Source organism: Colius striatus, chromosome 17 (assembly GCF_028858725.1).
Source record: "Colius striatus isolate bColStr4 chromosome 17, bColStr4.1.hap1, whole genome shotgun sequence".
In the NCBI taxonomy this organism is placed as follows: Eukaryota; Metazoa; Chordata; class Aves; order Coliiformes; family Coliidae; genus Colius; species Colius striatus.
Window position 1 is genome coordinate 8,657,360 of NC_084775.1, and position 17,710 is coordinate 8,675,069.

At 40.0% G+C, this 17,710-nt stretch overlaps 1 protein-coding gene across 15 annotated transcripts in view; it reads right to left on the reverse strand.

Moving 5' to 3' along the window:
* Window positions 1–17,710, reverse strand: part of ARVCF (ARVCF delta catenin family member) — a 268,860-nt gene that overhangs the window by 35,201 nt on the left and 215,949 nt on the right. For all 15 annotated transcript variants that reach the window (XM_062010374.1, XM_062010383.1, XM_062010386.1 and 12 more), the window contains 2 exons: window positions 16,413–16,584; window positions 9,683–9,754 (listed from right to left, as the gene is read on the reverse strand). In XM_062010374.1, the coding sequence (XP_061866358.1) occupies window positions 9,683–9,754; window positions 16,413–16,584 (244 nt within the window). The remainder of the gene's footprint in view (window positions 1–9,682; window positions 9,755–16,412; window positions 16,585–17,710) is intronic.

A 17,710-nucleotide genomic window follows, 5' to 3' on the forward strand; every position in this document is an offset into this window, starting at 1 on the left:
AGAAAGTCTGTTGTTATTTCACAACTGAAACTGACATAGCAGAAATCTGACATAATGCAACATGGATGGAGTTTGTCACTGCAGTGACTAAGCCCCAAAACTGAGGATGTTATGTGGGATATGCACCTTCCCACCAACTCCTCATTTTATTCCTGGCAGACTTTCTTGGCACAGTCTCATTTTGTAAACAGTCCTTGCACAGCATCTGTATAATGAGCTTCGCTCTGTAATAACAAGCATTCTATTTTAGAGTAACAATTAGAACTGCTTGTAGAATAGAAATGCTAAATGAGACACGCAAAAACATACACACAAATCAAAGGGTGGAGAAAGAAGAGTATTAACCATTCTTAACTGGCACAAACAGTACAGCAAAGGCTGTGAAGAGAACAAAAAAATATCACTGTTAACTATAACTTTACAACATTAACTGTTTTACCATCAGAAATGTTAGCCAAGTTTAAAGGATGTGAAAATCCAACCAGTAGTATAAGGGTTAAGATCCTGTGTTGCCAGAGAGCACACATTTCTATAATGAAGTAAATGTTACAGCTGAGTTGTAAAACTCACCAAGGTCTTGAGTTATATATTGGTTTCTGTATGTACCTATCTATACAGAGTAGCATAAATAATACAGTGGAACTTCCCCATAAAAATGCACAGTGTAAAGCAATTGTAATATGCAGAGCAAGAATACTGAGCAATTCATAGTATTACATATTTTCAAACTACTCCCTTACCACATGAACTCCTCAATCCATTCACACAGCCTCATTTGGGCAAGCCACTACCTTTAACAGAAATCATGTTGTCGTTTTTTCTGCCCCTGGTGCTAGCAAAATCTGTGATACACAACATTTAGGCAGAACCTTGCTGTTTTTACAAACCTATCATGTATATCTGCACTAGTTATCACAGCAGCACTGAAAATACCAGCAATTATTCTAGTGAAGGCAGTGGAAGAGCAGACACTTCATGAAAAAGTTTACTACAGCCCCAGCATCTGAATGCAATTAACTTGCTTAAGGCTACTCAGAAAGTCAGTAGCAATCCTGGAACGTGAAAATGACTTTCTTATTTCCAGCTCTGTTGTTTTTTGAAGCTCTAGATCATTCCATCTCCTTAGTAGCTACTTTAATTGCCATGTGCTTGAATGGTGCTCCTGCTGTTTTTCATGGGGTACTTTATTATGCAAGTATATATACGCTGTTCTAGTTTAAGATGTTATAATCACATGCATAAGTCTCATTTTTTTGTGCATTTATAAACTTGGCCACAAATTCACATCAAGTTGGAAAGGGAATTTACCACCTGGGATTCATGTCTTTTGAAGATACTGCCAGTTATTATAACCAATCTATATTCTGTAGTGTTTGTCTCAGGTAAGAAAGAGCTGGAAACTGACTATTGGAATTATTTTGCAGTCCCATGGGAGCCACAGGTGAAGGAACCTACAGGTGGAAGAAAAATCTTGTCTCCAGCTGGCAGCTTTTTTCCCCTCCATGCAGTGAGCCAGACTGTACGGTCAAGAACGCATTAGAAGCATAAAGAGGAGGAATATTTGCAGATGTTCATTCACTATTTCCAGGATAACTAAAGTACTTTAGAGGTGAGTCAGATTTTTCTTATTCAGAAAGAAAACTCTGAAGTGTTTCAGAAAGCAAGCTTTATTCCTAACTTATCTTGCGTGTGACCTCTAGCTGTTAAGACAGAGGTAAAAGATAAAGGAAAAAGAAGAGTTCTGCAGGCAACCGAATTATAACAAAGCCAAGAAGTGATGGACAACCACCACCTTATTACTTCATGAAGAGCTTCATATTCTCCACTCTGTACAAATATGGAACTGAATTAAATTCTCATATCACTACAATTGCTCCTCTTGTCTCCCTGTCCAGCTTATTTTTCGCACTGCTCATCTGCTTAAAATTAAAACCCACATAACTAGAACTGAAAGAGACATTCATGCTACAAAGAGCCCATTCTGGGGATAAGGAGGCATTAATGGCATTTAGCAACCACTGTTTAAATTTACTGTCCAGTTTACATTGTTTCCTCCATGTTCACATATATTCTCCGTGTAGCAGAACTCTTCAAACTCTCAACTCAAATCTTCCTAACACAAAAGTAAATCTCTCAGCTGGGCAATTTATAGGGTAGCTGTCACACAAACACCATGCTTTCCCTTACTACAGTTCTTCTGTTCACAATTTCACCTCCACCAGGAACCTAGCCTGTGTCAGCTGAAAATGCAGTTTTTGCCTGGATGTCCCTATGGACTAAGCAAGGGATCAGACAGCATGCCTCAGAGCTGCAGTGTCAAGGCATCCTCAGAAGCAAGACACAACGATTTGACAAACATGGTAGCAATTACCAGAATGCAAAGCCCAAACTACTCTACACATTCCTGAGCAGACAGATAACACCAGAGTGAAGAGCTGGTCCTGTAAGGGTCTCAAATTCCTCTCGCATGATTTAGTGGCATAACTAAACAGCAGAGCTGTGAAAGTCTCGGCAGCACCACTGCACACAGTTGCTGTGTAAGGTTTCAGTCATATCATTAGTATTTTTCCCAGAAAAATGTTTCCTCACAGTCTCCAAAGAAAGAACATTGTAGGATAGACTCATATTAACAAGTGAAAATAATTGGCATTAGAATTCAGAAAGGCCATATACACTTGAGAAAAGCAAGTCTGAACTGCGAGTTCTTACTGATACTTGAATATATTTCTGTAAATATAAGTACTATGAATATATGATTTGGATGCCTACATTAATGCAAGTGATCACACCCACCAATGATGACAGCAAAACTACACCAGGCAGACATGCATCTTCCACCTGAAGACAATGCTGATCGTAGGACAACGCATCCATCGTGGATAACGAATGTACCCAGAGGCTCATAAGTGCCATATGTAGGTAACTACTGAACTACAAACATCACTAAGTCACTTGCATGTCAAGAGAGAACTAAAAGGATACAGCTATATGTAGGAAACTACATTTGGCCTAGAAATTAATAGTGATGTAACAAAACAAGCAGACCATAAGAGAACCTTGGACATTCAGTGACACAACTTACCTCTCTCTAGTAAGGTTTCCCAACTCTGACATTTTGTATTATATTGCTACAATCTGGTTTTAATAGAACAATACAAAAGCACAACTGTGTCCTTCACGTGTTTGCCAAAGTCCTGTTGCAGCAGCACGTGCCAAGGTAAAAGCCCAAAAGATTTTTGTCTAGTTGCTCCTGTTTAATGTATTGCATGACAGTCTCTCACCGTGGGTACCTGTGGGTAAAACCACCTACCACCTCAGGAAAATTTGCTACTTGAACTGCTCAGCTAGTTCAGTACCTGTTAAAAATAAGCAGGAGCTGTTTTGGTTTTTTAAGCCCCACGTCACTGATTTACACAGAAGGAAACAGGTTGTTCTACGGACAATATCCCTCAAAGGCCAAGTTGTTCAAGGCTTACTACCTCCACAAAAGCAATGAGGAAGGAACAATCCTCAAGAATTGTCCTGATGATTTATTTTATGTCACATTTGTGCAGCAAGATGAGCTTTATCACAAGCCAAGATGGTGAATCATTAACTACTAGGACTGCTTTAGCAATGAAGTCCAACAGCTCTGCATTGATACAGCACAAATTTAATGTAAAAAACCAACTGATCCACTCATCAGGCAGCATGAACTGAGAATAGCTAGTGAGAGGGAACATCATAACAATGAAGCAGTGTTTATTCAACAGGTTTCAAAGTCAGCTGTCCCTGAAAAACAAAGTAGACTCTTCTACTTGTTCCTCCTCTTGCCTTGTTGGCCTACATAACTTTCTCAAGCAAGAACTGAAGAAAATGTCTAAATCAGTTACAATCCTACAGCAAGTTTTCTTTTACATATCCAGGAGTATGTACTGGGACTAGGACTGAGACAGAAGTCAAAGAAAAACACTTTCTCATCTTTGCAGATGAGTCACTGCCACTCATCACTGCTTACCTCATCTAGAGGCTACACAGAACTCATGTTGTACGTAAACTGTGAAAAATGCTCTGTAAAAAGAGCAACTCCTACTGCAGAGATCTTCTGCTTTAACAAAGTTTAATCAAGTTAACTTCTGGGGACAGAATTTTACACTTCATGCTAAGTGAGTAACCATTAAGCCCTCTATTTCAGACTCACACTTTCCACTCGAAGAAGATATCTTGGGCTGAAACAAGACTAAAGAGACAACAGTACTCCTGTGCCTTCAAATCACATTCCAGCTGCAGCTCCCCATATGATTGTTTCAAACCCTTCAGTTTCAGTCCTAAACTTACAGTTTATGTTCTACATAATCAAATTTCAGGGATGGATAGAGATCACAAATAAGAATTTCCACCTGTAGAGCATGTCTCAGCAGGCCAGCAACACACCCACTGCCATGTTTAATCCAGCTGCCAACAAACAAGTGGCTTGACGCAAGAACTGCAGAAGAGGATGAAAAAAATAAATGCCATGTCTCCAGAACAATTATCAGCCAGGAAGGAGTGTGCATGGAAAGGAAAATCCCCTTTGAACAGCTCACAGATGCTGGAAAAAAGGACAATTTAGAGGTCTTGGGCTGCAGAAAGGCTGGCAAGGGCAAGCTCCATATGAGACTTTTCCTATTCAAGGCAGTAAATTTTCTCTGACTCAATGAACTGGAAGACAAACAAACAAACAAAACTTTCACTGCTTTGTAAATTACAAAAAACACATGACCAAAATAAACACTTGGCTTAGTAAAGCAACAGAAATGAGGTGTTCAATAATTCTGATAGGAATTCTAGAAGTACATGAAACACTCTGAAGATGTTAATACTAGAACATGCTGTTTGCTCTCACAGAGGAAAACTTCCCAGTCCAATTTCCACTAGCAGGACCTGGAAGGGTGTGGATGGTACCATTAATCAGTCAGTTCTACTCACTTATTCACAACACAACAATCAAAACTAATGATTGGAGGGAGCTGGAAAGGGCAGGTGAGTGCTTGAGTCAACTTGTAAAGATTTAAAGAAAGCAAATGAAAATGGCAGTGAAATGAGAACAGCAGCTAATCTTAATTACAAACCGAAAGCTTCAGCGAAGTTTCTCTCTCCCCCCACTACACGTTGCCTTTAGCTGAAGACAAATTGCCAGCATTTTTGTAATCTAGTAAGTTGAAGTCATTACCCTGACAGTGCCAGGAAGTCTAATTTCCTGGAGCAGTAACACAAAGATTTATAGGTGAATTTAAACACTCACCTTCTGGAATAGAAAATATATCATCAGCATCAGGCTGCACAGAAAGCAACTAAGGATTTCAGATAATGGAGAAAGAAGGAATTCACCTGCTGACAAGTTCATCTGAAATCTCATTCCCTATCTACTTAGGCTGCTGACCAGGGTAAGTGTACACACAAAGCTGAGCTCTCAAATAAATTCAGATTTTCTGTGAGGTCTCTGCTGTAACAAAATAGACTTGTTGAACTTGAAGCAGCTTTAGCACTACTTCAATATTTCTGCTCGACTCTCTCCTGATGTTCCCATTTAAGTGGAAGCAAGCTTAAATAATCAAAATGAAAAAGATAAATTAGTAACCACTGTAATAACTGATTTAAAGGAGAGAATAAGTTAGCTCATTCACCAGGCTGAAACTTACCTGCACATCTCTTTATGGCTGAAAACTTTCAACTCCCCAACGAGATAAACTGAAATCACAGCTGAACTTCAACACCCAAAGCACCTTAAAACACCTATTTCTACACCATTAGATGTGTGTGCACATGAACAAGGCACCACAAGAATTGCTTAAACTAAAAAGCACAGAGGTCTGGATTTAATTAGGAATAATTATGCTGATTCCATATAAAAAGTTCTTGTTTTGGACTTCCTCCTCCCAAGTTGCAGCATGGATGAACAGAGGCAAACAATTCAACACCTTCACATCAGAAGGATTAAATGTTACAACCTTTATAACATCTTCAGAGAGCTGACATATATCCATGCTGATTCTTTTCAGAAAGCCTTATCACAGTCTGCCATCTGAGACTGCCTTCCACTGCACAGATATGATTAATGCTGATCTTCCCCCCAACACATGAGGCTCCCTTCACTACTCCTGCTCAGAAATAAGGACTCTGCGAACAAAGCAAAGGAATTGTTCTTTGCTATGTATTTAATGCGTACACAGGAGAAATCAGCATTCACACTGTGGTAGTGCAAAAGAAAACATCCTCCACAGGAGACAGCCAACACCACTATCAGTGACCTACTTTATACTGGGGAAGGGATTTCAGTAAGATTTTTTTCTTCCCCCCCCCCCCACAGAAGCAGCAATTTTTGAAAGTACTAAATTTAGCAAGGCCTTGAGGACAGCGTTCATAATTTCTTGTCAGTGCTGTTCCCTTCTCATATGGCTCTGTGCAAGCTCTTATCACTTCCCTCCAAAATTTATCCTGTCAAAAAAAAATGCTCCCTTCAACAAGGAAGAAACAAGATGCTTCTCTTCCACAATCTTTCCTCGTGAGGACAGCAGTACTCTGGACACTGACAGAGCATATATATTTATTTTTTAATATCAGATGAGACAGCTTCTGAAAGCACTGCAAGTTCTCCTGTCTGACATTATCCAGTTTGCCACAGATAACAACCCTGAACTGGAAGCTTTCCCCTGCCAGAATGCCTAACACATGAAATTATTAAAGGCTTAGAAATGGTTTCAGGGATGCTCAAAATGCTGTGCTGCAGCAAAATCTGATTTCCATTAAAAAACCAAGAGCAATCAGAAGCAAAAGAGACTCCAGTTCATCATTTGAAGAAAAAAAAGAAATAGAAGAATTGCCTTCATCCATTCAATCCTCTCTAGAACAAATGTCTTTTCAGGGAAAAACAACCCCAAAACTCAACATTTAAACTAGACAATAACTCATAAGACCTTTTGGACTGCTCAAGATCTGAGCATGTTCTTAAGCTGTCTTGAACAATGACTGAGAAAACCTTTGCCTCCCACATAGACACTAACCCACCATCTCTCAACTGGGAACTACAAGAAGTTTCTGGTTTTATGATGTTGGGCTATAGGATAGGCAGAGATTCCTGCAAATGAAATACTTTGGAGCCCAAGCAAAGTTTCCAGAGATGGTTTTTCAAGTGATCATAAGCATACTATCAATTAAGCTCAGTGATCAGACCTAAAAATATTTTATAGGGAAACTATGATGTCAAGTTTTTGAAACCTCATCTTTAGATCCACCAGACAAGCACCATGGACCTTGACTATTAAGATTACAGGGAAGTTAACAACACTGCATCCCATTATCTGTTAACAACTACCACAATGTTCATTTGCTGCATCGCATGAATACTCTTATTACTGCAGTTCCACTTGCCCACAAAGATTCCAGCTGAAAACTCACTTTAATGTGGCTTTAATAATACATGAAATAGATTAATCTATAATTGTTGATTTTTGAAACAGCACTTGATTGTGTCACTCAAACTGAGTGCTTTTGATCATTAAAACTTGCAGGATTTTTTTTAGCCTTAGTAACGAGGCTCTGCTTCAGCTGAGAGCTGATCTCATCGCAGCCAATTATACTCTATGACATAGATCTGACCAGAGCTTTGAAGGGTTTTAAAACCAGCAATTTTATTTTTCTTATCTTGCCCAACAATTCAAAGTCTTCAACCTAGTGAATCTAGTCTTCAAGTCTAGCAATCTTCTTAGAAACTTTAATATCCAGGAACTCTCACACAAACTAGATGCTTGGAAGGAAACCACTGGTAAACAGGCCAACAAAAATGTGTCACGATCTATTTTTCACTCTTAGCACACAGGTGAATAGTTTCTTGTGCCTTTTCCTGTGTCAAAGGGGTTCTTCCAAAACGCTGCGGGACTTGTCTCCTGACATAATCTAGCATGAGGTAAGTGATCACACTAAGATCTATTCATCTTGGTAATGTTGAGATACCCCCATTTAATCTAACAAAAATCTCTTAAATTCCTAGCAACTGAATATGATAATGAGCTGTGTAAGCTCAGAGACACAGATAAGTCTCCCATCAGATATGCTGCAACACTTCTACCATTAAAGATTCACATGAAAGATTTTCATCTTATTTTAAAGAATTTACCCAAGATCTTGGGAGAAATCCTTGATTTCCATATTTTCCTCTTAGTGGCCTCCTACATTCCAGATACATTTACAAAGGAACTAAAATGCTGAAGTCCTACCTATAGTCTGCATTCTACTCCTTTTCTGCATCCCAGCCATGAACTGATGGCATTCAAGTGAAGGTTAGTTATCTGACGTTTCCTGCAGCTCTCTGAATGAGATGGCATTGGACCTTCTAATGGGTGCATTAGTATCTTGCACAGTAATGCACCAAATGAAAATCAGTGTTTAGACATTAGCCTAGAAACTGTACCTACTGTAAAGGTTGTCTGTAAATAGATTAGATCCATTTATGTATTAGGATTAGTCTGTGTATCATCAATCAGAGCTTCACCACCCATGAATTAAGTGAGAAGGCAGCATTTCACATGCATGATTGTTATACCATTGCTGACTATCAGGACATCTCTAAGGGATGTTAGATATGGCCTCTGTTACTGCCCTCAGTTAACAGTACAGAAATCAAAGCACAGGTAGTTGATTTCATCAGGATCACTAAGTAGCATAATTAGTTATCCCAAATCCAAGGAGCTCTCCATTGAGTCACACTGTTTCTTTATACTCTCTGAAATGGAACAAGTGATGCAGGAAGAGTTTAAGGATTTCCTTCTGAAGAACACTCAGGTAGTTCTGAGTATTCACAGATCATTAAGGTGAGGGTGCTATGGGAGAACTTTTCATGCAAGACTAGGTTGACAGGGTGGCACCACAGCAGTTGCCATGACAATGGCCGAATCTCTGCAGTGACATTGCACACACTTCACACGAAAGCCTGTGCACATCTCAAAATGCTGTCCAGTGCTGCAAGAAGTCTGATGAGATCCCAAATCATCTCCTAATCTCCAATTAAAGCAAGTAATACACATGCAGGAACAGAATGCATATTGTTTGTTAATGATGGCACCTCTGCCTGAGCTGAAATACACAAGCACAACACTGAAGAAGTATTCTGTAAACCTCTTGATTTTGAAAGAAATACAAGTACTTGTCACTACAGGCAGGGAGGAATGCTGTACTCAAAAAAAGACTGACTACCAGTAAAGAGAAAAAAAAAAAAGGAACTTATTCCCTGCCATCACTCTCCAATTCATCAGAACACAGAAGAAATACCGAGATGCCAAGCAAGGGACAAGGTAAGTGATAAGCACACTCACTCAATGCACTGCAGAACTCCTTACATTCACATCTAGTGCAGGCAATTTGCAAATGGAGTTGTAAAGGAAGAAAGCACTCACCCCTCTATGGAGTTACAATCACTTAACACCAAATCAGATGGACTTCTACAAGATTCCACCAATTCTGCAGCTTCATATAAAGCTGGTTATATCCAGTACTGAATACTAGATAACAACAAGCATTGACACATCCATTATTTCAATTAACTGAATACAAAAGAAATCAGCCTGATATGCTCATGTCTCATGATATGCTCATTTCTCAGATCCCTTTAAAAGCTTTCAGCTCCCAGACTATTTGTTATTTCCAAGAGCACAAACATTAGCATTACCTTTTGCTGCTTCAGACCTCTTAGGCAAATCAAGTGTATCAAAATTCCTGTCCAAGTCTCCATTCTTCTTTCCTGTGCAAAAAGAAAAAAAGACAACAGATGGAAAAGACTGTCAGCATACTGACAGGTAACCTACTGTCATGTCCCTCTACAAGATGAGAGAAAGTATAGGCTCAGAATATAAATGACAGTCTATTACCCACGTTTGCATGTTATCTGACTTGCAGTACAGCTGCACAGCTGTGGTTTTAGCATGAACAACTCGGGACAAAAATCCGTGCTACTTTCAGGTTGATCTGCAAACATGCTTAGCACAAGCATTTCAGTGGGTCTTAAGAGTGCTTAAAATCTTGGGAAAATGTGCTATTTCCTTTCTTGGCAAAGCTATGCCACTCCCTCAGAAGCCCAATATCTACTTGCTATTTTCACAGAGGAGTTTTGACCTGAAACTTAGCTGAAGCACAAACTGAGCAGCAGAAAAAAAATGACAGGCTTGCTTTGTAGCCTCTGTTTTCACTACAGCTACCAGGCAGGAAGACCTAGATTGAATATATTGTACAGTCAGCAGCTAGCAACTTCATTGATTGTAGGACAGCTCAAGGTTAAATACCATTTTGACTATTTATTAGAAACTAATGGAAATAATTCCATACTTCAGCTGAGAGATCATTTCAAACCATGGCATCACCTTTAATTTATACAATCCTTCAGAGAAAGCAAAAGAAAACCTGAACTTCAATTTCAGTAAGGTTGGGAATTCAAGGTTATTTAAATAGCTAGTGAGGGAGGAGTTAATTTTCATCCCCCTTCTCTCCCTAAGACAATACATTCTGGTAGTGCTGCTTGGATGCTGTGACAAGCACCTTGCCATCAGACAGCTACTTGACAGCAGAGAGAGATTTGGAACCAAGTGCAGGAATCTGTGTGGCTTCTGAGGATGCCAGCATAGAATTTAGTTCCTAAACTATTTTGAGGGGTGGAGAATCAAGCTACTTAGTCCCTCTCCCTCGAGGGCAGAGAGGGCAGGTGTGATGGGATGAATTCAGAACAGTTTAAGCTGCCAGCAGTGGCTTCTGAACAGATTCTACCAGGCTGTTAATGGAGGTTTGCAGGAAGGGCTGAACACTCCACCAGTCAGGATGCTTAAATGCAAACAGGAAAAGTAAGGTGGAGATTAGCCTGGCACTTGACTGGAAATAAGTTATGAAACAGGAAAGGCCAGTCCCTGTCCTGTTATACAGGGGAGCCTGTAGAGCTTTTGCACAGCAAGTTCAGCAGGTCATTCTATCCCTTTGTCAGGAAGAAAGGTAAACCTATGCAGTACTACATAGAGAAGATACAGAGCTTTTAAATACCAATGTGAATATTTAGAAATAACACTAAGAGGGGGGAAAGAACCATCCCTAACCTCAAAGTGGCATTTCATCCCCACCCTTTCTTTGGAAATATCACCCACTTTTGTGTTGAAATGTTAACACAGAACACTAGGCAACTTTAATTACTGTGCAAAACAAAACATGCCTCTCAAAATTCTGTTCATCTGAAATAATTTGCTCAATTAAAGTCTGAAAAAGCCCATCTGAGCCCAAAGGTCACACAGCCAGATACCATGCCACTCCTTTAAAATGGATCTTTTCTAAAGGAAGTGACAGGAATTAGCTGCACTTTGCAGCCCTCCATCAAGTTCTCTCTCCATGAAAGACTGAGAAAGACGTTGCTTGGGGAACAGAATACCATAAAGAAAAAATGCTGTGTATCACCAAACGACAACGCATGTCATAATGGCAACTGAACCCAGTTAACTGGCTGCAAACTCTTGTTGACCCTTAGAGCACTGACAGGAAAAAGCAGGGCAGATGGAGAAGACAAAAAAAAAACCACTGAAGGAAGGAAGTTAGTATTTAGGAAAGATTACAGACTTATGGCAGACCAAGAAGTATAACTCCATCTTATCTACAAGTAGGACAAACTATTTTCCCACATGACCCCGCTCATATCCCTGGCCTTTAAACCACAGAACACTTACTTGGAGAGCCAGACCTTATTCAACACAACTACTCATTTCAGAAGTTCTCTCTACAATTTAATGGTTGAGGTTTGGTACTTCTATTACCCCTGCAGAACTGAGACAGCACAGTAAGAATAACCTCCTTTCTAGAGCGATATCTAATAAGCAGTATGCATTTTTGCACAACTTTAAGGAGGAGACTGTCCAAGAGAGCAGTGTTGGCTGCTAAGTCTTTTCAACTGGCAATACAGAAGCAGCTGCTTATTTACTAAACCATCTTTCATTAAGACAGCAAACACCACCTGTGCTCTGTGATCTTCAGTTCTGTGTCTCAATTTCTGGGCCAGACTGCAAATGTTGGCTGTCTTCTATGAAGCCTTTGCTAGTTTGTCTCTCAGTCCTCTGAGAAACCAATCCACCTCGCAGGCAAAACCGTGTCTGTTCAAACCAGAAGCTGCCAGCTGTTTACAAATGGAAGCAATTCAGAACACAGACCTCTGACCAAAGAGATTTCAACTCTATAAATTACTTGCTTAATCCAGTTGAGCAAAGGCCAGGTTCAGAAATACCCAAAGCATCTCCATTTTTCAGGGCTTTCCTATAGAGAGAAGATGACCAAGTTGCACGAAGACTCCAAAAGAACTCCTTCTGGTAGGCAAAGGTTTCCATCTGCAGCACAGATGGTATATTTCCCATTTGATTTTCACAAGGCCCACAAACACTGCTTTTGAGTTTCTAAAAAGGCAACTAAATTTAGTAAGTTCAATTACAAAGCTCTCAGCCATCCCCTGGCCTGACTGATCTCAGGATCACTGCAAGCTTTTGTAGCTCTGACCACCACCCTGTCTCAAGTATGTCAGTAACACTACTGCACAGGGGTGTCAAAACGACCACATTAGCAATAGAAAAGAAATTTAAAGATCTTGGTTTTGTACATTTCAATATCTGCCTTTCTATGTATCTACCTGCTCTCCAAGTTTTCCAGCCTGAGGTATGCCAGAGAAAAGACGATGCTGTTGAATCAGAAGCACGGCTCCAAACTGCCAAGAGACAGACAGCTTTAAACACGCCAGCTGACAGGTCTGCTTTATGAGACCTAGCTGTAGGAATTGGCACAGCACTCTGGTTTGGGAAGACTGCCTGTCATGAGGCTCTCTTGTGCAAGATGCAATTTACAGTCTCTGAAACAGTGGGATTAAAATTCTTTCCCTCTTCCCCCTCCATTACTTCTCATTATGTAAGAAACAACCAAAACATGACCTTTGGCATTTTCAATCTGTCAGAAACTCAGTACAGCCTTTGAAGTGTTATTAACAACTAATGTTGTTGTTGATCTTCCTCAGATGTAGTTTTGCTTTACCAGATAATCAAAACAGCTATTCAACTAGACTATTTCTGCTGAAAGACTCATTCCCAAACACACACATCCTGGTTGAAAAAAAACAAAACAAAACACCACAAACATTTGAAGGGTAAGAGATTCTTCATAACAACCCCCTTTCACCCACCCCCTACTCAATACCATGTTTGTTAATAGACCCACTGAAGCAGGATGCAGCAAAGCTACAGAAAGCAAGGGCTGAGCTCTGTCTTGCCACTGTGTCCATCCTCCCCAGGCTCACCAGTCACAGTTTGAAAGCAACCTCTTGCAGAACACTACTGAGCACTATTTGTTGGGTGGAGCAATTAGGTTTTGTTGTTGGTTTTGGGTATTTTCCACCCAACACTTCTGCTCTTCAGAGATCCTGATATGAAGCAACTGTCACAAACTGAAAATGACCCTGGCTTCATCCTCAAATCAGTCTCTGTAACAGGGTGGAAGTCTCCAAGGCACTCACAGACTAACAACTGCCCAGCCAAGAGGTGAGGCAAACTTCAGCCTTCTGTACTCCAATTATCATTTTATTATTGTGCTGGGATGAGAAACTGAAGGGAACATCCCTCTGGTCATTTACTGGGGATAGCTTCATCTAGCTAGTCTGAGTGCAATAATAAAGACACAGCAGCCCAGGTACTCACACCCAAGCAGACAGAATATCAAGGATCCCTGAGAATTTACATCCAAGCTGCTGAGTCTTCACAACTACTGCTACCCAGACCGCCTAGTGAAGCTATACTTTGGTGACAGGGTTGGTCAGGCAACTTTCACACTTCAGTGTTCTCTCTCTCGTGGGGTTATCAGGCCACCTGCACATCAATTCCCTTACTGCACTTTACACCAGGAACGAATGAAATCTGGTCTCTCCTATTCCCAGTGTGGAAAGCCCAAACTGCAAATGCTTACTGTGTTAGAGGATTTCGAAGTCTGGAATGGATGCACTGGGGGAGCAGAGGAAAAAGTGAATGAGCAAGACCTTGATCTCAGCTCTTAGCTTTATATGTAAAAGCTGAACAAAGCATGTTATGTAGATGATGAAAAGAAAGTATTACAAAGACTCACCTTGATTGAACCACTCCTCTAATTACCAGAAAAGCAGCAAAGCAAAAATTTACAGGAAAGAAAGAAAATACAAAGCAACAGTCACAAAGAGGCAGAATTTCACAGAATAGGTTCAAAACCTGAGTATTGCAAGAACACTACAAAATTTCAGCAATTAAGAAATGAAACCAATCGAAGAAATTCCATTTTCTCCCTTTGGTTCCTGCTGAAAAACCCCAATCTTTCTCTGCACAGCTTTTTTTTTTTTCTTCTTCTTTTCATTAGATGAAAAGGTGCTCAAAGAATTGAGGGGACAGAAGGATGACTAGCCCTTCACAGAGATGTTTGAAATGCCATGATCAATGACCATGAACTAAAAAAACTCCGTAAACAGTGAAACACTGCAAGAAAAAGCAAACAAGAGGGGGAGATAATTGATCTATTTTAAAACCCTAGACTGTGAAAATTAACGCAGATCAAGACCAGATATTCACATACATTTAACAGTGAGGAAAGGAAGCTTCTCTGTCTGATTTTAAAAGTACATTTATTAATTTTATTTTAAAAACAGAACAGTTGCCTTGTCTCCCTCTATCCTTCTGATCTACATACTACCAGCTGCGAGCTCAGCATTATTACCAGGTGATTTCCCTCTAGAGAATAGCACACTTTGAAAAGAGCACTGCAAAAAGGAGAAAAAAAGTTAAAGTATACTTAGGAAATTGTAATTTCCTGCTGAACACAGAGCCAAACCCAAGCTGTCACTGAGCCTCAGCATTGCTCACTGAAATCTGTGGTTTCATCCTCAGTGTCAGATGATTTTGGGACCAATTTGTCCAAAAAGACATGATTGGATGCTTTGGCTGATAAACTGAAGCTATCAGGGCGTGCAGATAGAAGGTACATATAAGTCGGTCTCAGAGGAGAGAGGCAGACACTTGACAAAGGACAGCCACCTGAGCAAGTTCTCTCTTCAGGGTCATCAAGAGGATGATGACAGTTCTCAATCAGAACACTCTCCTCCTCCCACAGTGCACACTCATAGCTTTTATGTCTAAAAATGTTTTGACTGACTGTGTTGCTCTTGAACAGCAAAACAACAGGGATTTCAAGTGGCAGGGAACAGACTCAGACTCAAGTAAACACATGTTCAAGGTTTCCAAAGGATATCACACTGCAGTTTTAATCATTCACTGTGAGAAGAGGCTGGCCAGGCAGGTAAAATTAATTCCTTCTCTCTTCAGTTTTCCTCTCAGTCATTAAAAGATACCCATCAAATTTAATTTTTTTAAGTCTAGTTTATGACAGACCGATCTGCAAAAACAAGCTCACAGTGTGCTGACTTCTCTAACACGTATGGAAACACATAACATTTTAATTACATGTACAGGTCAGATCAAAAAACAGTAACGTGCAGTATACAGTCTGTCGAGTTCTAACAACTCTGTATCTGCTCTTTAGGACCCAAACTCTCCTTAAACCTGGCTATAAATAGTAAGCCAGGATATGAGTACTCATGAATGAAGAGAATGAAGCCTAAACAGAAAATGGAGTTAATTATCTCTGAATTCAGTCTAGAAGTCATTTCTTTGAAACAACAAAGAAAATAGATCTAATTTGAGTGTCTCTTTCTAAAAAAAAGATGGAAGGGGGGTTACTGAGACCATTAATCCTCTCTGGTAATGAAACTCATTTGCAACACTCATGCCTCAGAGGAGAGAACAGGTCTAAAAGTGACTGACAATTAAAAGCCACAAAATCATGTTTGCAATTTAAATTACTGAAAGAGTGGCAGAATTGGGAGGTTGTATGTGTTGGTTGTGGGTGGGAGGATAGGCTTTTAGTTTGTTTTCAAATGTGAAACTGGAGGCATGGAAGACACACAGACAGAACCTACCATGCATAGGGATGAGGACGTGCTAGCGTGGCTTTCAGAGGCTGTGACACATGCTATACAGCAAACCAGGGAAACCAAGTATAAGTTTGACAGATGCAAGAATGCAGCAATGCAGAGAGGCAGAGCACATCCACCTCTGTCCAACAGCGGAGTGTAATCTGTCAGCATGCACCAGTCTCATTTAAAGCCAACCAAAACTACAGCAAATTGTGGAAAAAAAATCCCAATGTATCTAGCAGAAACGCAACAAGGGAGATGAACACATGCTGTGGCACTACAAACACGTACCTCCACAAACCCCATCATTCTAAAGCAACATGGTGAATGTGCTTGCAAGAGCAGGCCTACACAGCAAAATTTACCCCCAAATCCATTTCCAGTTCTGAGCTCTCTGCAACACACATACCTTTAGCTTTTTTCCCACCAAAACAACCAGCATCATCTTTCTTCTTCTTCTGAGAGCCTCCACTGCTTGTAATCTGATTGGCATCTAGTTCTTGGTACTTTTCAGCTCCAGGGACCTCTTTGTGGACATGATACGAAAGGTTCCTCATGATGCACACACAGTTCTCCACAGACTGTTAGAGAAATTTGTTACATTAAGTATTGCACTCTCTTATTTGCAAATCATTCTATTACATGTTGGAGGGTTTGGGGGGGACTGAAAAAAAAACCCTATCTGTCCCAGGAAAAGAATGTTGCTTTCAAAGAAGATTTAGTCAAGACCCCTTAAATTAAGGTTCATTCTTGTTCTAAACCCAAATTTATTCTTTCAGAAGTGAAGCACTTCTTGAATAGTGCCCACTCAAAATGAAAACTCTCTAATCAAAAATACCACCTGATCTTACATAAAGAATACAATTCACCAAAAGATCAAATACACAGCAGAAAATGATCATATAAGGATCTTATTTTAATACAAGCCTCATTCTTCCAACCTTTAAAATCCCCAAGGGGTCCATTTCATTAAATTTTCTCTGGGTCAAAACCTAGGCCTTGTGAGGATTTCAATGAGGACACACGTTGTCCTGCTGTAATAGCTAATCCATAGCACATCAGGTTCTGACAGGTGCAGTGCTCTATAGGTTGCAATAGAAACCAACAGGGGGTTACAAAATCCACTTCCAAAATTATCTGATTAAGTGACATGGCTTTATAATTCCCTTGTACAGTCCATCACATGGTGGAACTCAAAAAGAATAAAATAACGATGCTTTACAAGTCTCATCGGTGCTATAAAGCAATACTATGCTCTTTTTTTTTAACAGGTTAAACTTATGATATTCCTTATGCATATAAATACACTTCTAAGTGCCACAGGATGATGATAGAAACATCTGCACCTAAAAAAAAGCCACAATCAAAGTGCTGCAGGTCTGAAGATATATCTTAATGTCTAAGTGTTACAGTCTTTAGAGATGGTGCTGTATTAAGTCTTAAAAATGGAAACTGACTCCTTTGCTGACTCAATTCTGATTTGGAGGTGGCACTTATAAAAGTCAATTAAGTAATGCAGAACAATAGCAATAGTGTCATTGACAACAATAAAGGTTTACTCTCCTCTCAACTACTTGTCTTGGCTTACCTCATCAGCCACACGAGCTAACATAACCCCCCCAGTAGCATAATGCATATCATGACAGATACAAGAGAAAGATAGTTACTATACTTTCTGAGGCAAGCAAAATCCCCTTCTGATACCAG